A 26422-nucleotide genomic window follows, 5' to 3' on the forward strand; every position below is an offset into this window, starting at 1 on the left:
CATGCAAAGCCACGGCCGTGCTAGAAAATGAGATGTGCTGCAACCTGCACACTCCCTTCATGCGCGCTTCATCGCTTTACTGTGAGCTCGCTCTCCTCCCCCCTTTCCCTTTGCTCAAGCAAGAAGACGGCGCTCATCAAGCCACCATCCTTCTCAGCTTACATTCGCGTGCTTTCACTGGCACCCAAAGCATACTGTATGTGGGGCACAATGGGATCTTATTGCACTTGGACTTTATAGAGAATGTGACGCTGCACCGCTTCGGCAGGGAGAAGTCCACATGTGCTGGATTAGCTGTCAACTCACGCTCCATTTGCATAAAGTGGCCTAGTTTAGGTTGCAAAATCAAACAAAATTAAGTTATGGGATTTAATGCCCCACAGCAACACATGCTAAGTCTATGGTATTACACAACACTCAGCCAGCATAATCCTTCTGCCAGTATAATTATCTCCATTGCCTGCTTATTCAATGCCATAAAAAGCAGTTGGTACACAGGGTACATAATTACGAAAGCACTGCCACTGTGATTAAAAGCCTCACTTGTGAACGTTGAGGCTGCTCGTTGAAGAGAAGGTTGAGCCACATATCTCGCACACCAGTGGGGTTAGGTTAGTGTCCCGCTTGCGTGATCCTGACTCAGTACTAGTGGCATCGAGTATGTTGACACATGGGTGCTCGGACAGTGTCTCCTGCTTGAAGAAGCCCTTGCCACATGTCTCGCACTGGGTTGGAGAACAACAAAGAAACAAAACAAAAGCTTGGTCAAGTGTTACAAGATTCACTCACTGAAAAATTTTCAGTGTATAACACCCAGTTCCTGATGCCACACCCCACACAAGTGTCAATCAACACTTTATATACTAAAAAAAAAAAAAGGAAATGAGTGGAATTGTACAAAATGGCACTGGCCATTTTCATGTGCTGCTCTTAACAATGCCAGAAAAATGCAAAAGAAAGCCAACATCAAAAGTTATAGCAGCTGTCACCACATTATAAAGTATATGTAACTAACCAAACTAAAAACAATGTGAAACATCTGGCTTTAAGGTACATCACCATCTTTGAAAATGCATTTTTTGAAGAAAAAAAGGTATTTTTTCTGTTTTTCATATTTTGAAAATATCTTGACAATAAGTAAAAAGCATGCCGACCACATTAAAAAAAAATGAAAGAAAGCTGTTTCAGCTCCTCTGACGGGAGCCTTGTTCAGAAAGCCTGTGAACAATATTTTGTGAACAAGGCTTCTATTAGATGAGCCGAAGTGTCTTTCTTTCATTTTCCTCGGTGGTCAGTATCCTTTTTACTTATTGTCATGACCTTTCTGACCAGATGGGCTTCTGTCAAAACCTTCACTTCTTTAAAAATATCTCCCTTTCAAAATTATTTAACAATAACAATTATGTCCCCACCTTAACCCATTCAAAAGTTATAGCCATTTTCCAACCCTTCTGTATGCATTAAAAACTGAAACCAAAACCATTGCATTCCAGAAAGTGCACCATTTCATCCAAAATACAACTAACCACAAATATTGTTTACTGAATGGGGTTTAGAAGGTACAGTCGACTTCTGTTAATTCGGTTCCAGTTAATTAGACTTTCAGTTCATTCAATCCTGACCAACAGTCCCAGCCGATGCCCATGGATTTCTATGAGCCCAAACTTTGCTTATTTTGATCCTAAAACTGACCTTTACCAGATAATTCAAATTTGACAAGCCACCGTGCACACACCTGACCCTTATGATGACCATAATAGCAGCCCCTTTAGGGGTAGTGTCCATCTCGGCGGAGCTTAGGAAACAGTGTATGCACGGAACAAACGTCACCTCTGGTCAAAAATGCCTATTTTTGGCCTGCCCAGGAAGCTTTTCAACGTTATCTCTAGTCAAAAATGCCTATTTTTGGACTTCCCAGGAAGATTTTAAAGAAATCACCATAGCTCATAATATCTGGTTAAGGTAATAACCGATTATAATGCACTTTTTTTTTCATAAAAGTTGGGTCAACAATTACCTGTGCGATGCAATCGAATACAAAACCTAAACTACATTCAAGGTTTGTATGCTTTACCGTATGACACACATGTTCTGCGGCAAAGTTGACTTTAAGAAACCCGACCGCCATTGTACTATTAGCATCAAATTAAATGTGAACAGTGGAGCGTGTGCACAAGTGAAGGTATAGTGCACACCATCTAGTCATCACCATTTACAGGCGCGCACATCTGGTTTGGCCGCACTGCGCAAGTTTGCCGACCGAAAGAATGAATTTGGCAGACAAGCAGCAAACTGCATGAGCGAATTAATCTCTAACTATGACGGTGCAAACTGCACCACACTCACCGCTGTTCACGTTTCATTTGACGGCGATAGCACTTACAGTTTCGGCGAATTGCGTGACAATACTCGCCATAAACTGCAATATTTTCTCTTCCATTTTCTTTTACTTTCTCTCTTCCAAACATAAGAACCAGAACAGTAGCGAAAATATCTCACTATAGGGGAATCATGCAGTGCGACCAAACAGGATGTGCATGCTTGTCTATGACTGAACGGCGCGCACTATACCTTCAGTTATGCTTGGGCCACTTGCTCCGCTGTTCGCGTTTCATTTGACGCTTATAGTATAACACATATAAGACACTAGCACATTTTTCTTGCTAAAAGATTGGATGTGCATTAGATCTGTACTTTGTTTGGAAGTTTTTAAGTCCTTTATACATGAGTTTTCTACTTTGGACACATGAATAAATCACTAGATCAAATCAAATCAAATTTGGGTGCACAATGAATCAGCGGTGTCCTATGGAATTTTTTCTGCATCTTGCATAATTTGACCCACGAAATAATTAGATCAATTTCGTTCATCACATCAGAGTCAAATTAATGGAAGTCGATTGCATAAGTTGCAATCATAGCTGCACTAAAGTACCTCCTGCCGAAAAAAGAAGAAGCAAATGCTAATACACCCACGATTTGAAATCCAGATTTTCATAAGCCTAAGTGCAATCGAAAATTAGCAGAAACTGCCAGCATCATGACATTGGTCAGACAGGTGAGCAGGAACATTGAGCCTGGCAAAATCAATTTCTTGTGCCGCCCGAGTGCTGCTTTTCAAATGTGTCAGATGCTGAAAGGCCAACAAATATGTAAAGGGTACATATGTCATAGCTACATCATTACCTGTTCTGCGGCGAAGAACAGGTAATGACATATAATAATGACATTATAATGCCATATAAGTCATTATGCTTATATGGCATCATTTGTATTTTTGAATTAGTTATGATTTTCCTAAAGCGCTGCATAACACCTGCTTCTCTTTTCCAAAGAAGGGCATGTATTTTGAACCTCAATACAATGAAGTGAGTTTATAAACAATTTCAATATAACGAAATTTCTCTGCTGCCACAAAGAAATATCGAGACAATAAGTGAAGGCTTCCTCAAATGCAGATGGTCAAATGGTTGAATTACATGCGGCTGTTTGCTAACGAACATCTTAAATTGCGAAGTTGAGAGCCACTACTGAAGAGGAGCAGCATCATGTTTCATATAAAGTCCAAGTGTAGTGATATCTTATCCCCCACTGCCCACTGTCTGCTTCAGGTGTGAGTGAAAGCGTGGGAACATGAGCCAAGAAGGATGAGCACAGTCTGCCTGCAAAACCAAGGGGAAAGGGGAAGAGGTGAGAGCTCACTGTACGGTAGGAGAGAAGGAGTGTGTGTGAAGGGGAGGGGGGGGGGGGGAGGGCAAGTTGGCACCAGCTTCTTTTATGGTGCAGTCATGGCTTTGCATGGCTATTAGCATAGCTGAGCGCATATGCAGCCGTGCGCCTTGATTTAGACGTAGCTTGCTGCATGTGCAAAAACTGGTCGAATTGAGGTGGCGTGGCACTGTTCTCCCATGCGTTTAGTCCTGGCAGTTGTGTGACCTCGAGTTTTGGAGATTCGCTGAAGCAAGAGGCAGACAAAGCATTTGATCCCCAATGCTGGCATTTTTCATGATAGCGTCTTCCCATTGTGGGTGACACTATCAGCCAAGGGGGAGGAGTTAATGCGAAAGGAAAGCTGGCTTTACTTCATGCTGCCCATGTGAAGATATCATCGACAAGGCATGAAATCGTATCTTTCATTGCTGACTTTCAAATTCAACCAAATGATTTTTTTTTCCTCACTCATATTTGCTTTTTCAAACTGCCTAATAATTCTGAAATCCTTGCAGCCCTTTCTTTGTAAGAAAAATTGTTCGGTGACTGTACGTATTTGCACAAAAGGTTGAATTTCAATGTAACGAAATTTCGATATAACAAAGCAAACTGGCAATTGTACCGACTTCATTATACAGTTAAATCTCGATATAAGTAAGGCATGTTGTAAAAAAATTTTGCTGAACTCGATATAACGAAGACGATAAAAATGGCTAGTGCATGCTCACCCCCCGCCCCCCTTCCCAGTTTAAGGCTGCTCACACTGGAGGACTGCGCTCATCAAGCTACCATCCGTCTTGGCTCACGCTCACAAGCTTTCACTTGCGCCCACAGTATACAGCACGCGGGGTGCGATAGGATCTTAAAGCACTTGGACTTTTTACGGAACATGACGCTGCTCCGCTGCAGGGGTTGATCTTGGTCGCACAGCATGTGTTTTGAGAGGTGTGTTTGCAAGCAGCCACTTGTAATTCAACCATTTGACCATCTGCATCGGCAGAAGTTTCCATTTATTGTCTCATTATTTCTTCGCGGCGCTAGTGAAATTTTGTTTTATTAAATTCATGTACTAACACAATTCGTTATATTGAGATTCTAGATACATGGTGATCTATAGACAAGTTATGAAAAGTTAAACACTTCGTTATATTGAGAATTTTGTTATCGAAGTACAAAGCTTGTATCGAAATTCATTGTAATGAGGTTTAAGTGTATCAAGGTTTAAATATTTCGTGTTGGCTCGCCACAACTGCTAAAAGCTTCTGTGTTTATGCTCAGAATGTTTTCCACACACACACACACACACAAACAAGACTGAGACCTTGAACTGTGGCTCTCCATGCGTAGCAGACTGATGCTGGTCACGGGCGGCAACAGATTGAAAGACTTCACCGCAGGCCTCGCACTCCACTGGCTTCCCTTGGCACACATGTGCTGCAAGCAGTGTGGGGTTGCGGAAGCGACCCCCACACACTTCACACTGGTGTACATGCGTGTGCTCATACTGGTGTCGTCGAAATTCAGCTGCATTGGTGAACACCTGCACAGAGGGACAAGCCACACAACCGCAGAGCTGTGGTGTTTACTCAAGCTTCATAAATGTGCATGTATCTTCAGGCAGCACAGAAAATGAAAGAGACACAACGATGTAATTCAACTGAATTCCTGTGTATGTTAGTGGAAACTAGAAGGCAAAGTTTCATATACACTGCCATGCATGCAGTTATAAGTGAGCATTTGGCCACTCTCAAGTTTTGCAATATTGTGTATAAATGTAACTGGAGTGGAACACTATGCTCTGTTTACTTTTTGTGGTTCCTGTGCTACCACGGGGGCAAATAAAACACATGCAGGAATGTACTGTTAAGATCAACGGCGCATTCTCAACTTGTCATCTATAGACTATCCATGTAACTGCGGCTAATTGGCACCACCGCAGTCTCCTCACAGTACTTGAAACTGTAAAAGTGCACAAAGACAAGAACAAAGAGAGAAGATAGGACGAGGCTCTTCCTCCTGTCTTCTCTCTTAGTTCTCGTTTGTGTATTTTTACAGTTTTAAGATGCAAGTAAACCAACTAGCCCAGCTGTCTGTTCTGTTACCTCACAGTACAAAACGTAATACCCCTTACAAGCAATAACTCAAAAATACCATAGCATCAGTCCCTAAGGATGGTGTAGGCTGATATCACAAGAAGTGGCAAAAGCAGAAATGAGAGATGCTGACTTTAATGACAAGCTGGAGATGTTTGCCTAGCTAATGGCCTGGCATGTTACAAAGCAGTAATGAAAGAATACATTCTAGTGAGCCCTAACCTGATCATGTTTTGTTTTCCATAACAGTAAGTACAAGCAACAGTATGCACATGTGCGCATGTGTGTGCATGCATGTATGCAAGTAAGTGTATGTTCATGCATGTGCAGTCATTCTAGAAAGTATTCTGGCCACTTGAGGGTTGTTTGCATGCACGGTAGCATCGGAACGCTTGGTCCATCTCATGTCGTAGTTGTGTTACTGTGGCACCAGCTCCCACTGTAGAGGGCGTGCCATATGAGTGAGCTGAATTCCAGGAAATTACAGTTGTGCAGAGAAGATGAACATCAGAGGACACTTGACTCTCATGTCTATGAATGCATGAGCACCATGTGTGGCTGTCTGTGCATGTCTAAGTAGATTCTTTGTCAGTAGCCTACAAGCCCCAATGTGATTGTGGTCTGTGTTATGGGAATTTTCAAAGCAGCGGAGAGCCTCATACCATGTTCACAGCATTATACATCTTCAGATGGTGAGGGGCAGTCTTCAATAGCTTTTGAGTGCTGAGGGTGCCATAGAAGCCTCATCGTACAACTCAACAAGAGCTTTAGTCATGTATGCAGAAAGGCAGAGGAACGTCACGGGACATGAGAGATTCAAGCATCCTCTGATGTTCATCTTCCCTGCATGACTCTTATTTGCTGGCATTCAGCTCACTCATACGACATAAGTGCAATGGCGGGAGCCGGTGTCACAGTTACACAGCTATGACGTGAGCTGGACCAAGCGTTCCGATGCTAGCACCACTTGATAGCATGCAATCGAGCCGTAAATGGCCAGCATACTTTCTAGAATGACTGCACATGTATTTGTACTGATGATACACTGAGGTGTAATAGTTAAGTGCACATGGTACCTTCTGGCAGTGTGAGCAGGCTGCCTGCCCATGCAGCTGTATTTCTTGTACTTGAGTGCAGAGGCGCATGTGGTTGGCGAGCGAGTCAAGCGAGCGCAACCACTTGCCACACACGGGGCACGCGTGTTGTCCCGTGTGCACAGGCAGGTGCTTCAGCAGGTAGCCATGCCGTGTGAATGCCTTGCCACACACACCACAGCTGAACCTCTCCACTTTAGGCCGCTGCGGGCAAGCGTGGTTTGCCAGGATCTCCTGCACACAACAGGTGTCACAGTTTAACAATGTGAGCTGGTGACTTGCACTTATGCAGAGACTAACAAAGCACACTCAATAAATGAAGAGGTAAGTGCACTAGGAGAAAATTAGACGTCTTCCAAACAGTGAGAAAAAGATGCATGCATGAGCACCTTGTCAATAGCCCTGATCAATGAAGATTTCGAGGCAATGCACACATACTACTGAAAATATTAGGCTTTCAAGTGAACCAGGCTGGGCATGGACATGTGCACTGCATAATGCTCAATTTCATGATTTCTCACCATGAAGTCAGTTGGTAGTTCACACTAATAATGTACCGTTCCTACAACTTGTTGTGTTAATCTTTACCTAGGTACAAGTCACCGAAAGGATACCATAGTTTTAGTTAGCAAAGCAGCCAGCCTGTTAACACAACATACTTTTGGCCTTAGCAAAATTGCAGTGAAGTCGTGCGGGCACCAATGCCAAGGTGTTCTTTAATATACTAACCTCAGCTCTGGGAACATTATTGCAAAGATTACCAGGCCATCCATGTATCACGTTAAACATGTAAATAGAGACTTTTATAGTGTCCGCTATTCCGGCAAACGGGGACGGTTTGGGCAAATTGCTGGATGTGCGGGGGCGTAAATGTGAGCGGCCGGAGCGGTGCGGCTGGAGCGGTGCAGCCGCCTGGTGGCGTAGAGTTCAACCAGACAAACACAGAGCTAAAATTGCAGTAACCCACTATATACTGCTTCACTGCTGGTGCAAATTTCTGGCAGTGGCAAAATTGTAAACACGATTACGCCGCTGTCAAAAATTTACACCAGCAGCTAAGCAGAATATAGTAATTGGCTTTGTGTTTGTGTGGTTGAGCTTTGCACCATCAGCTGGCGCCACCAATCTGGCGGCTCATGTTCACGTCCCCGCTCATCCGGCAAACTGCCCGCACTTGCCGGAATACTGGACGTGCTAAAATTCTCTAATGACAAGTAGATGTGTGATTGAGCTTTTCACCTCACAAATGTTGTAGCCATGGAAAAAAGAGAAAACCAATAACTTTGAAGAGGCTGCCATGCAAAATGAAGACTTTTAGTCAAGTGAGATTGAGCTAACGGAAGTGCAACCGTAATGTGAAAAACAATAAGCCAACACATGTTCAGCAGAACCTGGTTGATACAATCCCGCTTAGTACATTTTCCCAGCACCAATATTCACGATCAAAAGCACAAAAAATGACTCATTACAGCTATGTGTTCTTATTAACCAATACGTTCCCAGAAAACATGATTTTTTAGCACTAACATTCAGCACACCCCCAACTCCAATCTATTGATACGTTTTCTGGCTGCTAGATCCCATGTAAACAAGAAAAGGCTTGAGGTGCGCATGATCGGGAGCAGTAGGTGCCCGCCACAGCAGCTTCCTTACAGTACCCGCCCACTCGTGTCATGCCAAAACTCACTCAGTTTTCTATTACCGGGCCAGCAAATCTTCTTGTGGGTCAACGCACACCGAATTCACAGTTATTACCGCGAACCGTATTGCGATAAGCCTCTTCACCTATCTGCATCACAGGAAGCATAATGCCTTTGGAAGTGTATTGCATGCTTTTAATGGGCGGTAACCCAAACATGCCACCATTTCCTGCTACATAGCGTGTGAAGTGAATGTCGTGTTTCACTCTGGCATTGCCCACCAGTTTGATTTCATCTCGGTTTCTCATCGCTGTCTTAAAGCACTGCGCAATATAAATATGACAAAGCGCATCTCAGCCCACTCGGGTGCTACCAATTCAACATACATTGGCATCTCGTGTCACAACGATTCATGCAGAGTGAGTGCATCAAAGCTTCTGACCAAAGTGCCCTGTCCGATGAAGCTGCTGACCCAGGCCGAATACGAGGAGAAACATAAGCTCGGCCAAGTAAAAGAAATGAGTGTGCATCTCTGGTGACTCAGGCCCCACCAGTTCAGCACAGGTTGGCATCTCATGCTACAACGAGCACAACGCTTCGCCTTACGTAGATGTCAACTACAGTTGAGCATTTCAAATGTTTTAGTGACTTCGGATTGCATGTTTTCCCAGTTAGTGTGTTTGTTTAGCGTGTTTTTCCAGAACATATGAACAAGGTTCTACTGTATCTCAAGTCATCTACGGTAGTCACTAATACAAGTAAACATCTCATTTATATGCAACTATGCAATTTCTGGATGCTCTATTATAAATCTATTTCTAGATGCTCTGTTGTAAGTCTCCCCAGTGCTTGCTTGACACATTCAGCCATTGATTTCTCATTATATCGCTTCTTGGTCATTCTTGCATCTGCTCCTTCTACAGCAATAGCCCTTACGCGGACGTTCCTTCGGTGCTATAGCTTTGCTGTAAGTACACAAAAATTATCATCGCACCGTTACTGAAGCCAAAGAATTCGAGCAGAGGTAGCAGCATGAACTGAAACACACCATCAGGAAGAAAGATTGCATTCTCTGAAATAGCACAGAACATAGCTATTATTATTATTATTATTATTATTATTATTATTATTATTATTTGGTTTGAAAGCTAGTGCCGTACTACACATTATAATGCTCTTGATAAAAAAATGAGAAAATTACTAGACCTGCAGCTAGTAACGTTGCCCTGCAGCTTCAGCAAGATTGTTATATATATTACTGCAGTTGGTGGCAAGACAAGGAAAGAGTACTGATGTGCAAAACTATGTATTGTTGTCACTGCCTCACACTTTGGGCAAAACTGCAGTTCTTGTTCTTTTGTGATGTTCTTGCTCTAGTCATCACAAGTTCACGGACACCGCAGTGGCAACAAACATTGTGCAAGAGGGTTTTTAGCATCACACCAGGCCGCCACCATTGTTGAGGTGGTAAATACCATTAACTGGCTAATCCAGTGAAATGTAATCACACTTGTTCTACTGTATCCACACGAGATGACTGGATTAGAAGAATACATCCTCTTCCATGATCTCACTGCTCCACACGCACCCTGGTAGTGTAGCTCTTGCCACAGTCAGGGCACATGTGCTGCCCTGTGTGCTTTGCCATGTGCCGGCGCAGCAGTCGGTCTGTGCCAAAAGTCTTGCCACACACAGTACATGGCAACTCTGACCGGTCCATCGATCGCCCGGAACAGGCATGGTTCTGCAGGTTCTCTTTGCGTGCAAACACCTAGAAAACGAGAAGGAAACACAATGTTTGCCATTCAGTTGTGGTTGGTGTAGTCTCTTTAAGCATAAACATATTCCTTTCTTAACGTAGTGAAACAACATGAAATTTGATGTTTTCACAGTGAGTTATGTTCCTTCAGCAATAGCAAATACCACTTAAGACAAAGCTTTAGCCTGGGGCCAACTCCAATTTCCTTATTTAAATAAATGTAAAATGCAGAGATGCTCTCGTTCAGCAACTGCCTTAACTGGTCTGCATAAATTTCTTGCATTTAGAGGAAAAGGTCAAATTCTAGGGACACTTGGGATTCCATTTTCCCTTTGTTTATCCTCTTACAAAAATTACAGGAAATTATAGGTGCTGTAAATTAGTGCAGAGTTGCAGAGGTTGCAACCTTGTAACTCCATGCCAGAAAGCAGAGTCTGGGAGATGATGTGTGGCCTCTGTAGGACATTTTGTTTACTTGTAAATTGAACAATAAATATTGCAATTATTATTATTAAAAACAAACACACACACGCGTGACCTACTCTATTGCACCGGTGGCAGGTGAACTCGCCAGTGTGCTTGCGAATGTGGCGAAACAGGTACAGCGTCTGGTTGAAGCCCTTGCCGCACAGGTCGCACGAGAAACAGCCCGGCCTCTTGGGCCGGTCAAGTCGCACCTGCTCCACACTTCTGTAGAACTTTTCCACCACCTGGCCCCCTTCCTGCATGCAGTGCACATAATGGTTCTTCTCACTGACCCATACATGTTGTCTGTACATGAACTGTTTCCCATCAACTGCTTCACAGCAAGGTCCTTTTGCCTTCTTCTAATGTTAGTAAGTTCCACTCGTTAAAAATTCAGTTTCAACACATTTCTTGCATTTTATCCATCATTAGAGCCAAACAACAGCAATGAAAACACCTTAAAATTGAAAATTTTCTGTGAGTTTCTGCATTCATGTACACAAATTCTAAACCAAAAGTCATAAATATCAGGCACAGGGTCAAAACTGATTATTTCACATGCACTATGTCTGAAACATGCAGCCATCTGATAAATTTGCCTGTTATAAATCACCGCTGTCAGAAACAACAAATAAGAACAGAGCTGAACACATGGCAACATCCTTGTGCCTCCAGGATATTGCCATGAGTTCAATTTCTGGCACTTTTCTAAAACACTTCATATATATTTGCCAATTTTTTTTCAGCACAGGTCTAATTAGAGATAGCTTATAACATACATCTTATGAATACATCTTAAACATCATTGCTTTTGTTAGTGTTTGTGATCTCAAAGCATTATCTAGGCATGTACAGTCAGCATCAAAACTTTATGGACTGTGGATCTGAGAAAAATTAGAATATTTCTGCAGCCTGGGCATGCAGCAAAGTGTTCGAATTTCCAGCCTGTATGAGAGCATGCGAACAACATGGTGTTGCACATGTGTTTTTTACTGGCTGCGGTCACAGGCTGCTTGGAAATTCAATGCCTTCTCTAATCACACGGTCTGTAAACTTTTGACATCAACTGTACAACTGTAGACACAATGGCCAATGGGGTTATTCTGTCAACTTGTAGATCTTCATCTCTTTCCGTTGTCATTTTGCTACTGGTGACAGCCAGTTATGCCTGGCACGCACTGTAAAAGTGTGAAGCCCTGTATCAGTATGGACACTAGTTTAGATTCGGATTTCTTACACCATTAGTCTCACTGCATCTGGAAGCAGTCCACTAACTCCATTAGCATGCCTCCCAATGTAAAAGCAGGAAAAACGAAAGGCTGTATGACAGTAGCAAGAAATCTGCACATGTAGCCTCAGCAGCGCCCACCATCCATTATAGAAATAAAAATAACACAAGGGGCCTAAGCATAAAAATAAAATTGGATAAGAGTGAATGAAATGCCAGCACATCAGAAAACAGAGTAATTAATCAGCACATTAAATTATACAAATATTAAAGTGCATAATTTTTATATTTACTATGTTACGCTGCAGGATGCCATCATAACTTCAATGTCATGCTGGTAGGCAAAGCAGCAGGCAATACTTTCCATGCAATCAGCTTCTGCAGGCTTTAAACAAAAAATGAACAACAAACAATTTCATCTCTTTACTCCAATCTCTTGTTTGTTTACCCTAACACTGAGATAGGACAGAGGCATGACTTGACTACGTGACAAACAGCTTACTTACCTCTTGAACCTCCGTGCTTTCAGTTGCATATGCATCGACAGGCTCTGTGGCCATTGCCTCAGAGGCTGTGCCAAGGCTTTCAGCAACCGCAGCTGACAGCTCCTGCATTAAAGACAGCAGCAATTAATAACAAAATAGTATGTTTGAATATCAACACCCCATGATGTTTTTTTGTATTAACCATTATATCAACAGTGGTACCCGTAACAGTGGCACCCCATAGGACGTAGACATACTTTTTTATTTTTGCAAACATGTTAGTTGCCATTCATCATCTAGGTTTACTGGCTGTAAAACCAACATAACTAGCATACGGTGGTTGATGGAAAGATGTTATATAAGCATGGCCCTTCAGGCAAGGTGGTGGCAAGTACCGCCAACCTCTTTTTTTTTACCTTTCTGCTATGTCTTGCCTTAATGTCCGTAGTTCTTAGGAACAAGTCATAGAAAAAGTCACAGAGTAACGTGTCATGGAACACCTTCATACACACTGAGCAAAATATAAAATATTTTCCATTTCTTTGTGCCACCAACCTTTTGGTGGCTCTTACTAGACTTAACCATGCCTCCTTTCACTTGGTCAAAAGCTTTAGTGGCTCAGTTTAAGCTTTATGTGAAATCAGAACATTCTGAAGAACATTTTGAACTAAGACAATGATATACAGTCAGAAGTATACGTAGGTCGGCAGTGTGGGAGAATACTCACTCACACTCACTCACCATAATTTTTGCAGGCCTCACACTCACTCATGTTCATGCTCACCTCCACTCACTCACATTCGCGCTCACCTCCGTTCACACTCACTGGTACTCATTTGCACTCGCACTCACCTCCACACTCACATTCACTGGCACTCACTCACACTCGCATTCACATGCACTCACTCATACCCACACTCACACCTTTGAAATGAGTGCGAGCGAGTGAGCGAGTGTGCCGACCTATGGAAGTATATATTGTGTAAAGGCAGCATGCAGGCTGACTAGAATAAATGTGGCTTTTGGTAGAAATAGCATGAGGAGGAAGGGGGGGGGGGGGGGGGCAAGTTGAAGGTAAGATGAAGGAGAACGATTTGAAGGATTAAGTTTATAATATCTTAAACTGCATTTCACCTTTCTTGTTTGTTTGCTTGTTTCTTTCTTTCTTTCTTTGCTTGTCATTTCAAATAATAAATAATGCAACTACTTAAAACTCTTGCATTCCTGACCAGAAATGATATGATTGTCTTTCGCACAGTCCTAACGTTTTAAATTACCCTAAACTGGGGCACAAGTTGGCTACCTTTTGTAATGCTTATGATTTCCAACATATTAACTTAAAAGAGAGTAGAGGAGAAGAAAGAAAATGCTTCACTGGCTGTGGTGCTTGCCTTATTTATTCACACACAATCTATTATTAACACGAATCTATTTACGTAGTCAGAAAAGTTTAGAAAAAGAAACTGACTCCATTAAGTGCAATATGCACACTTTGTGTTGAGTGTAAAAATCTTGTCTCCTTGTGCAAGTCATGCACGAGCATGGCAGGTTCTTCATACAAATAACACAAGTTGCCATTGCTTTGCCAAAGCTTTTTATCACTGGCCTGTGTGTTTTCATGTCACTTTATAGCAGAATCATGAAAAAAGAAGGGAAATACCACTCAACACAAATGCATCAGAATTAACTGTTGTCAGAACTAACTAGCTTGCCATAATTAACTGTAGCACAGCAATATACCTCCAAATCACAAGAGTTTGATGACAGGATAATTAGCTTTTCTGTTTAGTGAGTGTCAAATTAATGAAGCTTTACTGTAAGGCAGGTGCCATGACTGAGTTATCTTGGTGATATCCCACTATAATAGGCTTCTAGTGGCAAGCCATGCAGCATGAAATCAACTATTGTGTGACTGATTGGATAATAATCAATTTTTGGGTTCATGCCAAATGAAAAGTACTTTTATAGATAAGGCACTCTTCCTTTATTTTTGCCAGCATGTCACTACCGGTGGGCAGCAGTAGCCACAGCACGGCCACATACCTCAGTTTCTCCCAGGGTAACAAGCCGCAACTGTAAGTAGCATCACCATTAACATAGTTTTCAATGTGCCGCATTGGGAGGCAGGCATGTTAGCAATACACTTGTGAGCACTCGAAATTGGTGACCACCAAATAGCTCTCCAATGAGGTGAGACCTATATATAATTGCCAAAATAAATAGGTTCTTCCTAAATGGGCAGTCACTTTTGACCACACTCTTATGTAAACTGAAGTAGGTGTGACAGAAATGATGTATTGCTTCTGACGATTTGCTTATGAGATGTGCTTGCACAATGCCAGTTTTTTGTTTGTTGTGTGTTTTTTGTAACTGCTTACAGTCTGAAGAACTGCATGCATGCCTTTTCTTGAATTTTCCGGTGCAAATGAGGAGCACAGTTGAGCTTTGTGCAATATACAGTAGAACCCTATTGATACAATCTCGTTACGTGCGATTTTCCAGTGCCAACGTACACAACCGAGAACACAAGAAATGGCTCAATACAGTTATGTTTCTTTTTTACTAGTTCATCTGTTGCCAGAAAATGCGATCTTTCAGCACCAACGTTCAGTACATCGCCAAACTGGGATCGCACGCTATGTTTTCTGGCTGCTAGATCCCATGTAAACAAAAAAAAGCGCAAGGTGCAAGCAATCATGAACAGTAGCCGCCCACTGCAGCAGCCTCCCTGCGATACTCGCCCACCCATCTCACAAGAAAATGCCAGTGCACACTCAGTTCCCTATTCAAGTACCATCAAATCTCCTCCCAGGTCACCTCACGCCGAATTGACAAATATCGCCACCAACCCTATCGCAATAAACATCTTCACCTATTTGTTTCACAGCATGTGGGGCATAGTGCTGCTAGAAGCCTACTGCATGCTTTTAATAGGCAATAACCCAAACGCTCTGCCATTCTCTGCTGCACACAGCATGAAGTTCACGTAGGATCATAGGCATCGTATTCTGGTGTCACCCACCAGATGGATTTCGTTTCGGTTTCCAGTCGCCATCTTAGAACAATGCGGAATAAAAAAAAATGTCTCTCTGGTCGCTGGGGCCTCACCAACTGGACATGCGTCGGCGACTCGTGTTGCAATGATTTACGCTACATGGGCATGTCAAAACTTCCCACCAAAATTCCTCGCTTGAAGAAGCTTCTGACAAAGGCCGAATTCGAGGAGTGCAAACAAAAGCTTGCTGAAGCCACAAAAACGACAATGCTTGTCTCTGGCTGCTCAGGCTCAGCATGCATCAACAGCTCGTGCTGCAACAATTTGCACAATGTTTCACATTATGTAAATTTCGACTACAGTCGAGTCTGTCAAATATTTTAGTGACATTGAAGCATAGGTATTCGCAGTTTGTATGTTTTCTTCTAGAATTTTTTTTAATGATGTATGAACGAGGTTCTACTGTAAACTTATGCTATTTTGTTGTTAGTCGTTGTTAGATTATGCAAACAAACATATAAAACGGTTGAAACCGGTTTGAACCATTAGATTTTTTCCTCCAGAATTGAATCGGAACTAATACCCGAATCAGACAAGCATATTTGAGAGGCCCTTGAGTCCAAAAGTTGTGTTGCTGCCACACGGCAATTTTAAACAATCATTGAGAGCTTCACTTGTTTCGCATTATGAACGAGTGGCATGATGGTTGCAATACTAAAGCCACAAAAAAAAACACACACACACACACACAAATTGATAATTCATAGCCACCATCAACTGGCACATGTATAAATAACTTTAGCTCAATGCTGATAGTTTTTGACAACAGTTTTAAGAATGTTTCCTTTTTCATGTTACTTCATTTCTCATGTTTTCTTGGCATGCTACTGCCACTAGAAGGCCTTCGAGACTTAGAAGGAGTTTCAAGAAACTGTCAACTCGAGTGAATTTTTACTTGATGGCTGTTGAATCTTCCCGAGTAGCAGCACCCTATTCGCTATTGAGTCGAAAGACTTGGTTCAAAGGGCCTCCGAAGTGCCGAAGTGACACTGGTATAAACCGTTTTTGGTGAATCAGATAAAAAGCTGGAAAAAGAAAAAGTTTCGGTTTGACACTCTGTTTTTCTTTCACTTAATATTCACATCAATGAATGCTCGAGTTGTGAGAGGTGACTGCACAACGTCCACAATGTATGCTGTGCATCTCTGCGTGCGCAAGCATACGAAGAAAATGCTCCATGCAAAGGGGTTTTCTAACATGCATCCAAAGCACAGTACATGATTGCTTTTGTAATCTGTCCCCATCAGAATATGGCCACCACGGTTAAAAATTGAACCTGTGAACTCATATCCAGTGGCAAAATGCTACTGCCACTGAGCAGCAGCAGTGGATGCTTCAGTAGGTATGGCAAGTGTATCGTTGCTTTTGCACTTGATCGTAATGTGTGCATCAATTTTAGACCATCTTTCTTTCCCCATAAAAGAGTCCTCATTCATGCAGCGTAAATGCAGTACAGGCCTACAAACTGAGCATGTCAAATGCAAGTGCTCTCAGTATGTCATGGTACACTGCATGTCACGTGTTCATGACAACAATCATAAATGAGGTGCTGATGAAAATTCTATATTTTCCTTTCAGGGCGCAATCTTCTCCACTTCTCCCCAGACGTCATGCCTTTCCTTGAAAGCCCTGAATAAAGTGGAAACCTCGCCGCCTCATGGAGTAGAACTTGTGTTAGTTTTACAAAACTACTTCCATGTGTGCATCGGTCTGGGAATTTCCGAGATTGTTTTTCTGAACATTTGGTGATATCAACAGCAACTACCAGCATTTCAAATAATAGAGCCCCATAACAGCTACAATAAGTCAATATTGTATTCCCCTTGAAGTAGTTCTGCCAGTACAGTACAATCATTGTAATATACTTTTCATAGAACCAGAGGAACAGAACATGCCAACTGAAAAAAATGTATTACACAAATATGAAGTTCGCATGACAGGATCTGAACTTTAGCAACATTATAACAGGGAAGGAGTTCTACAATTTTCTATGCAGTCTTCAATGTCAACAGCTGCTGGCTTTTTCAAGGAGGTCTTTCGCATGACTTAATTAAGAACAGTGCATTTGGAAAACGCAGACACAGAAAAAAATGAGGATGCACAAATGTGTGTGTTCCAAGTGCACTGATTTTCATGAACAGCCAACTAGCCAATCAGTACCTGTTAAGCTTGCTAACCTTTTATGTCTGAGCAAGAAGCACAATCCATCAATTCATACTTGTCAAAGTATACGGATGATAAGTAGACCGTATCAAAAATTTTGTTTTGTTTATACAAACCAGAAGATGTTTATTGTTAGTCTGTGGCTTTAGGTCTGCTGATATGCTCACTATAAAATTGTATTCCTTTTTTTTTTGCTGCTTGACCTGCTGACAAATTTCTGTAATACCATCTTCCATAAAGAATACATATTCAGGAGCTTTTATAAGTTTCGCTGATTTTCTGCAAGTAATGAAAGAATGAAATCACAGAAGAAGCAGAACTAAAACAGTCCCTTAGTGCTTGCCTGTTGTTTCTGCTGTGTGTCCTCCGAAGACTGGACTGGTACACTGGAGCCATCACTTATGTCCATTGGTTGGTCATTAGACTGGCAAGGCAATGAGGTCAACATCTCCACAGCTACATGCAGTTCCTTGGGAACGTCACTGGCCAGGGCTTGACTGTTTGGGGCTGTGGGCTCCCCTTCAGCTGTTGTTGCGATGCGAGGACCTGCAAACAAAGAGAAACAAACAAGCTTTTTATGCTTCATAATAACAACAGAAACTTCCACTGCTTTTTCTTTTTCATCTATTTCAGGCTCTTGCAGCAGTTGTAGCCACTACATAAGGCTACACATTCCTTCAGGCAGGGACGAGCATTTGGCCATAGCTTGGCTGCTAGCTATCTTGTGCTGATGTCCTTGTCTGTCCCCACAACCCATCAGAAACCTTCACAGTGGAAAAGCTTTTCTTGCAAGCTCAAGCAGTCCATTACCACTGCAGCAGCCAGTTAGTACTGAAGCAGTCGATAGTGCCTAATGTACAGGGAAGCGTGTACTTAAAAGCACCGGCTGCCTGCACATAGTGAAGTGGTCTGGTCCTAAAAGCAGTGAGGGTTCGTTACAGATGCACCAGCACAGCAATGGGGTGTACAAACCTCACTAACTAGGTAAAAACACCAGTGAAGACCATCTTGATACTTGCCTATGAGTTCATTTCCAGCAACTTGGCCACTGGGCAGCTGGGAATCTGATTCAAAACCAGAGGCATACTTGCCATCGTAGCCACTTTCGTAGTCCGAGTAGTCATCCCCTTCGTAATCAGAGTCCTCGTCATTACCCTGCAATGCATAATGTTGATGTATACTTGCACAACTTTTTGTCATCACGTGTTTTTTAGAGGACGAATGGTTTCAAACATCAAATGACACATGGTGGTTTCGCTTTCCCAGGCAACCTTTCATTTTAAGTCTGACAAGTAGCCACTTCCTTCTAATGTACAGCATGCAATAGTATACATTCTTCTTCAGCAAAGGGCCTTTTGCCACCTTTGGACACTCTTTCACTGCCCATTCGAAAGAAAGCGGCAAAGAATTTCAAAGGTCAGGGAGACGGGAAGACCTGAACAAAAAAATTGCTACAAGAACATAATGATGAAGACAGGCCGTAAGATGTGAATATACACACATTCATGTCTGGAGGACCCACTTAAAGCCTTCAACATATGCCTGTGTAGCTAAACATTTCTAGTAGAGCTTTGATGGCCTACTTTACTGAATAATGTCTAGCCAAGGGGCTCAGTAACACTTTTTAACTCCCAAAGTGGAACGTTACAAGAAGGGCATATTTGCAGGCAACATCTGAAACTCAACAACACAACCATCACATTTGTCACGAAAAAGAAAATGTAAGTACAGAACACGGTTTCCACAAATCTACAACACCATTCAGTTGCTAGTCAGCAATCAAATGGTGTCCTCTCATTTCTGTCTTCCCCGCCTTTGTCATTTGTTCTGTATGAATAATAAATGAATACTAACTCATCCAGTTTATCATTCTCCAAAACCATTTGGTGTAGAAAGGAAGAAGTAAGCAAAGAACAAGCCGACACAGTTTACAACACTAATAAGGATGCTTGATAAACACAGTACTGCAATTCCATTTGTTACCCTACACTCTTTTCTCGGTTTTATTTTCAGGGGAACCTCACCTCATCAACGACAAGGGCCTTGCGCGTTGTTCTCAGGTTGTACTTGCCAGCTGACTGCCGTTCTACTTCTTCAAACCTTCGTGCGGCCATGGCGCCTGACTCGCGAGTGGTTGCCCCACTTGCCTTTGGCTTTCGACCACGTCTGACAACAATAGCTGGCTGCTGTTGCCGCTGCCGCTGTATGGCAGGCTCACCACTTGGCACAGCCACCACTGCCTCCTGTGGGAACTGACGCAACGACAGCTGATCGAGAGTTGTCAAAGTCATGGTGGTTGCTGGAGCTGCTGCACAGGAGCTGTCTTCAACTAGTTGAATACCTTCACCTGGCTGCTGCCCCTCAACGATGGCTGCGGTGGCCGGCAGGTTGAGATTCCCATCATAGGCCTGCAAAACAAGACGTCAGACATTGAAGTCCCTCTAGCATGAAAGTTAAATGCACAAATGGTAATGGATGCCATCTAGATTTACAAAAAATTAAATTCTGGGCTTTCATGAGCCAGAACCATAACCTGATTATGAGGCACGCAATAGTGGGGGACTCTGGATTAATTTCGACCACCTTGAGCTCTTTAAAGTAACGTAGCATATGAAGCAGATGGCCATGCACTAGTCTTAAAAGTACTGCTAATAAAGGGCAGCACCGCCATGTGTACTGGCTTTCCACGCACAAAGTATTGTGTTGATTTCCTGTAAGTGGCTGAAATTAATTCAGAAATTTGCTCGGAGAGCTGGCATGTGCATTGTACTCTCTTCACTCCATCAAGAGCCTTTGTGACACTTGCCATAACAAAAAAAGCTGTTTTTTTGCATCATTAAAGAATAAAACGCGTTCACTGATGTTGCCAGAACTGCCACTGCGCTCAACTAATGGTTTGTTTCTTTCTCATGCTAGATTCCTACATTTCTTTACGTTATATTTTGATCAAGCAGTACTGTTTGAGCCACCATTTATGATTAACATGTGACCCTGAAAATATGAGCCATGCTTGTGTTAGACATTAAAAACAAGGAACAGCTTCCATGAGTGAGCTGTGCTCATCCAGCACCTCTTAGTGGGAGTGTGTTTGCCAGCTGAGCTTGTCCAAAACATGGAGTGCTGAAAAACAAAACTTTCTTTAAGGATCCTTACCAGTATCTCATGAATGGAGCCATCCTGTAGCTGGATGAGAAGCTGTGTGCGGTTTCCTTCTTCCAATGTATCCTTCTCCCGGGACTCCTTGTCATCAATCACAGCGCCATTCTGGTTTGTCGTCTGGTCCACTGCGTCACCTTGAATTAGGAGGGCTCCACTTGCCTCCTCAGTAATTGCTCCTAAATGTTGAAGGTAAATTGTAAAAGACAAAAAGTTAATAACATAGTGTCATGCTGCTGTGACAGCTTAGATGTGCAAGCTTCATGGAAAAATGCTCTGCGATGCTTCAAAAACAAAATCTGCACATAGTCCTTCACGTAAGCCTCAGAGCACCGTAACTAAATAAATACACTCGAATTGCATTAATTAGACCCAGAGAGGATCGACAAAATTCATCAAGTTATCCGGCAAGTCGAATTAAGCAAGATGGAAAAAAAGCGTGATAACGCACTGCTGATTCCTTTGGCAGGCAGTATTTGCTCGACTCTATTATATTCCCGAATCAAACAAAAGTAGAAAACTAACTTAGAAATGACATTAAAGCTTATAAACAAAGTACAAATCTAACGTGCACCTGACATGCACCCCAGTGACGACTAGACCTCATGCCACAGTAAAAATTAAACCAAAACTGACTGTAGAAAAGCTATTATATTAAATTATTTACATTGCTATGAGAGTTAACAATACTTTTTCTGAGTTTAGAGGTACCAGACCTTCATTTAAAGAAAGAAAAGAAGACTGGAAAATTTTGCATCAGTACCTCTATAAAAGAATTCATAAGAGCGGCTCGTTAGGTGAGTTGGTGACAACTCAACAAGGAGTTGTTAGTCCAGCACCCTTTTGTTCCTTTCTTTGTGTCTTGCCTCATGATTTTTTCTAGTTATGCTTTCCATTTGCTCGCATACCCTTACAATGTGCCCCTGTAAGACACAGATTTATTTCGTCAGCTTAAAATTTTGTTTTACCACATTTCTAGCAACTTCAGCATCATTAAAAAATGAACTTCACCATAACACAGCGAATTTCTCGGCAAGTTTCATTCTGCCCACAAATATGGCTTCCACTCCCAAACTATTTCAGGTGTACCCAAACTATTTCAGGTACAAGAACAAATTGAGGTCATGTGCAGTGAAAATGTAGTACACTTGGTCACTTCAGAAGTTTGCCTGATATAAACCATTTCTGTCAAAAACAACAAATATAGAGACAACTTGTTACATCACTTCATACTGCTGCTGCCATCAACTAAACATCCATCTTCCCAGAGCTTATTTACGAACAAGATTTGCATGTAATAACCAGTTCAGGCTTAATCAGAAGTGTTTTAACATATAAACAATGTGTTTTAAGTGTCCTTATCATAGTTAGTGTATGCGGTTCCATGGAATTAACTTGGCGTGTACTACTGCAGACAGAGAGCTGCAACAGGATAGAAGCACTATGCCTTGCTGTGATGTCTCAACTTTCTTCATCAGAAGGCAGCAATGAAATCTGTAATAGCTAAACATACAAAAAATATTTCATGAAGCTTTGCTCTTTTAAAAAGCTTGCCGAATTTCTTTTAAAGATTTGATCATTGTCGCACTGCTCTTGCTAGCACATAATATAAATGTGAATTTTCCTTTTGCTGCAGCTATATAGAGAATTCAGGTTAACATGAAGGAACAAGCTATTGTAAAAAGATAGCGCAGACTCCGCTTAAACGGAACTCGAAGCAACAGAAAAATGTGTTCCGTTTATTCAACGTTTCAGTTAAGTGAAGGACACAAAAATCATCAAGAACTGTTTTATAGGAAAAGCACCCGAGTTTTTTGATAATACGGTGGCGATAATATGCTTCTCACCCAACGGCACTGCATTTGAAGTGTCTCCAGAACTTGTCATAACCACAACCTGGCCGGTCTGCAGCGCCAACGGCTGCGACCTTGGTCTTCCACGCCCACGGATGGCATGGGGTCGGCCTCCCTCGCGCTGCCTACCCATGAGTTCCCGCAGATAGGCTGGCCGGTAATGGTCTTGCAGATGACGGGCAAACTGCACACTGTCTCTGTACAGGCGGCCGCACTGCGAGCAAGTCCACTGCTGACGATCGTGTGAGGAGACCACACTTGAGGCCGCTTCCAGGCTGACTGTGCCATCTGCTGGCGAGTCACCAGTCAAAACAGCTTGTCCAGGATCAACCTGGGCAGTGGTTCGCAGGAAAGATGTGAAACATGAGGGGAGTAGTGGGTTCAACAGTGAATATTGACAAAATGTACCACATGTCCTAGTGTTTGCGATGCATTTTGTTCTCCCCAAATCCTGAAAGAAGTTCTAAAGGGGGCGGTGGGCTGTACTCAGTGTTCGGCATTAAAGTCTTTGATGCCTGGTTCGTTTGCACCGAGAGGGCGAGAGAGGGCCGAAAGGACGAGGCGCCCCTTCCCCTGTAAGGGACAGCTAGCTGTTCTTGCAATGAGAGAGCAAAGGCATGCTATTTCTCCCTGCCTGTTTACCTGTGGTATGATGGTGACTTTTGTGGGGCGTGCCATTGAGACATTTCTGGGTGGCCTCCCCCTCTTTCTTTTAGCTGGTGGGCCCCCTGGCTGTGCAGGCGCAGATGCTGTGTACTGTGATGGAAGTTCTTCAGTAGGACCAGCTGCATTTTTTTAAAGGCACAGTTAATTTGAGCGCAATTAACTGATGCATTGCAATGATAAATACTTTATACCTGAAACATAATCTTTAAAGAAAGAATTCCAAACGGATAAGAAAAGGTAGGGGACAAAGCCTGTGCCAATAAAAGTATAACAGGCTGGACCAAGTTTGAGATAAATAAATAAGAACATTCAGCCAAACTGCAAGATTCTAAATAAGCCACAAAATCAGAGAAGTGAGTAACTGGCATGATGCCACTGCTCAAGCCGGTTATTGTATCTTCGAATTAAGGAGTTGTTAAGGTGTTTGTAAAGACGAAAACAATGTTAAAGATCATACTGGACGATTTCATCAAAAAAGAGCAGGTGATAGAAAATGTAGCAATCCTGAAAATGTTTAATATTGGTTATTTAATGTCGATGAGATATATTTGTTTTGTAAGACTTAGGGCTGAGACACTGTTTTTCACTAGAATTTACTTCATGTGAGCTGTGCACATCATACAAAAAGACTCTATAGGTAGCATCCTCTGTGCTAAAAAAAATAGGAAAGTTACTGATAAGTAAGCATCAACACTACTTAACAACCAACATACTCCGAGTACATTATTCTCTTTTCACCTATTTTACTATGGCAAGACCACAGCTTTAACTCACCATAGGCAAGCATGGGTTTGCTACAGGCAAAAGAAGGATGGTTTTTAAATTGCTGTGAATTGATTTTGAGGCAGCTTGTACATGACACAGATTATTTATTTTATTTATTTAAATTGCTGTGAATTGATTTTGAGGCAGCTTGTACATGACACAGATTATTTATTTTATTTATTTATTATTATTTACAGAATACCTGCATCACCTGAGACGGATTAATTAAAAATTACCCCCCACAGGAAATCACTTTAGTAACAATACTTAATTTCAGAAAGAAAGGCTAGTATCAAGTAAGTACAACATTACATGCAAACAAAGGCATGCTGGTATGCAACTGTGATCATATAACATCAAAATATCAAAAGAACTACCAGGCTCATGACTATATATATGCATAAAGTACAACTAAATGAAATATGATGATGATGATGATGATGGTAGCGGTGGTGATACTACTACTACTACTACAGCATGTATTATTGGGTTTTATTTTTATTAATTTATTAATTACATGGCTATCCTGCTAATGTTCATTGCAGTCATTGGTAATGTTCAACAAAAGGCACATGCATGGCTTATTTGCTGCTTATGAGACATTAGATCGTCTTAGCCCATCCAGACACACCTTGATGATGAAATGAGCTGGGTCTTTATATCGCTATCAAGAAGGCCCACATTAAATCCAAGGTAATGTACCTTCGCTTATACACAGTGTCCTAGTTAATGTACAGCTGTACATATGTGCTAGCACATAGAAAGAAAAAGGCTAAGCCTTCTTTTTGGGTGAAACCAAACGTGTTGTTAGCAGGCCACCTAAAAAAGTATTCACTATTTTTTCACTTCTTAGTTAAATTTGTATTAATTGACTTACTTTTAAATTATTAATTTTATAACCATAATGTTCGGCCAAGGCTTGTGGAGCACTCTGGAAAACGTAACTTTTAGTTGTTCCTGACAAGCTACCTTTTGCATAGCTCTTATTTTTTCCTGCATTACATTTTACAATTTCTGGTGTTATAATTTACATAACTTTAGGCAGGACATCACGTATAATGACGCTTACTTTTTCTAAGGCAAAACTGCAAGTTACAAACCTGCATAAACACTAATTAGAATGTTCAGTTCAAAGGGAGTCCATGAAGTGGCCTTCTCTTCACAAGAACCCTTATTATGGGAAAACCCATCTTGGTGAGTGTTTCCAAGGGAGTTACACATCCATGCATGGACACACAAGCAGCTTTTAAGATGTATCTCAACTCCCACATAGACACTGTCCCCTGCAATGCACGAAATGACCACACTGATGAAGAAAATGGGTACGTACCCATCTTGCGACCATATGGTGGTGCATAGCCCACGTACAGTGCATCACCCGCCTTAATTGGCTTCTGCACGCTGAAGTAGATGTCTTGACCTAGTTGGTAAGCAATGAGATTTTGCACCGATGGCTCTGATGCAGGCTCCACAAAGCACATCCAGTTGCACTGATACTCGTCCGATGTGTCGAGACAAGTGGCACGACCCTTGGTTGGAAACACCTGTGGGCAGAAACAAGCACACAAAAATCCTCATTTTGCATCCTAATCGACTCTTTGTTTTAAGCTTGCCTGCTAGATTCACTCAAATGAATGCTAAATGTGTGTAACAATCAAGCAATAGCATTTACTTGACAGATGCACACAATGACGTCACGGAACAACTTCTTGATCTTTCGCACCACTACACCTGTAAAGTATGCAGGTATCCCGACCTAACCAAGCTGTTGTGTTGGCACGCTGATTTGTGTGGAATCTGACTTTGCAACAGCAAAAAAAAAAGTAAATTAAAAAACCTGCAATATTGCAACAAGTGGTACAGCTAGACACAGAAAAAGCTCTTTGTAAAGCCCTTATGCTCCCATCATTAAAGTTTTCTTTTTTTTGCAATTATTAACGATTGTTTTTGACAATTTCGAACTTGGTGCATTCACTCTGTCTGAGCTCACCATATGGCAGCATATGTGTCATTTACACCTTGGTTTTGCTGCCTTACATGCGTCAGGTTCACCAGTAAAATGCTCACCATGATGCCTAGACCCTACTAGTCTCACAACTTTGTTTCTGATACTGCAATCCAAATTTTCACATTTTGTTTGGCACATTTTGTACTTCTTTTCTATTGTCAATGTTTGACTTTGATGGTTGTATTATACATTTTATTTACTACATAATGCTCTATTAAAGCTTTGTATGTGCATAATTTCTTCAGAGGTCTTGTTTGTCACTGTTCTATATTGTAAATGTG

The 26422-nt window shown here is 41.9% G+C and overlaps 1 protein-coding gene across 1 annotated transcript in view; it reads right to left on the minus strand.

Moving 5' to 3' along the window:
- The window catches only part of LOC135905530 (uncharacterized), a 54556-nt gene that overhangs the window by 21093 nt on the left and 7041 nt on the right, over window positions 1-26422 (minus strand). The window contains exons 3-15 of the mRNA XM_065436486.2: window positions 25464-25677; window positions 23345-23487; window positions 22697-23033; window positions 20847-21028; window positions 19718-20101; window positions 18713-18848; window positions 18037-18239; window positions 12497-12598; window positions 10840-11019; window positions 10127-10309; window positions 6881-7132; window positions 5033-5251; window positions 544-725 (exon numbers count right to left, since the gene is read on the minus strand). Coding sequence (XP_065292558.1) covers window positions 544-725; window positions 5033-5251; window positions 6881-7132; window positions 10127-10309; window positions 10840-11019; window positions 12497-12598; window positions 18037-18239; window positions 18713-18848; window positions 19718-20101; window positions 20847-21028; window positions 22697-23033; window positions 23345-23487; window positions 25464-25677 — 2717 coding nt within the window. The remainder of the gene's footprint in view (window positions 1-543; window positions 726-5032; window positions 5252-6880; window positions 7133-10126; window positions 10310-10839; window positions 11020-12496; window positions 12599-18036; window positions 18240-18712; window positions 18849-19717; window positions 20102-20846; window positions 21029-22696; window positions 23034-23344; window positions 23488-25463; window positions 25678-26422) is intronic.

The sequence above is a fragment of the Dermacentor albipictus genome, chromosome 3 (assembly GCF_038994185.2).
Source record: "Dermacentor albipictus isolate Rhodes 1998 colony chromosome 3, USDA_Dalb.pri_finalv2, whole genome shotgun sequence".
In the NCBI taxonomy this organism is placed as follows: domain Eukaryota; kingdom Metazoa; phylum Arthropoda; class Arachnida; order Ixodida; family Ixodidae; genus Dermacentor; species Dermacentor albipictus.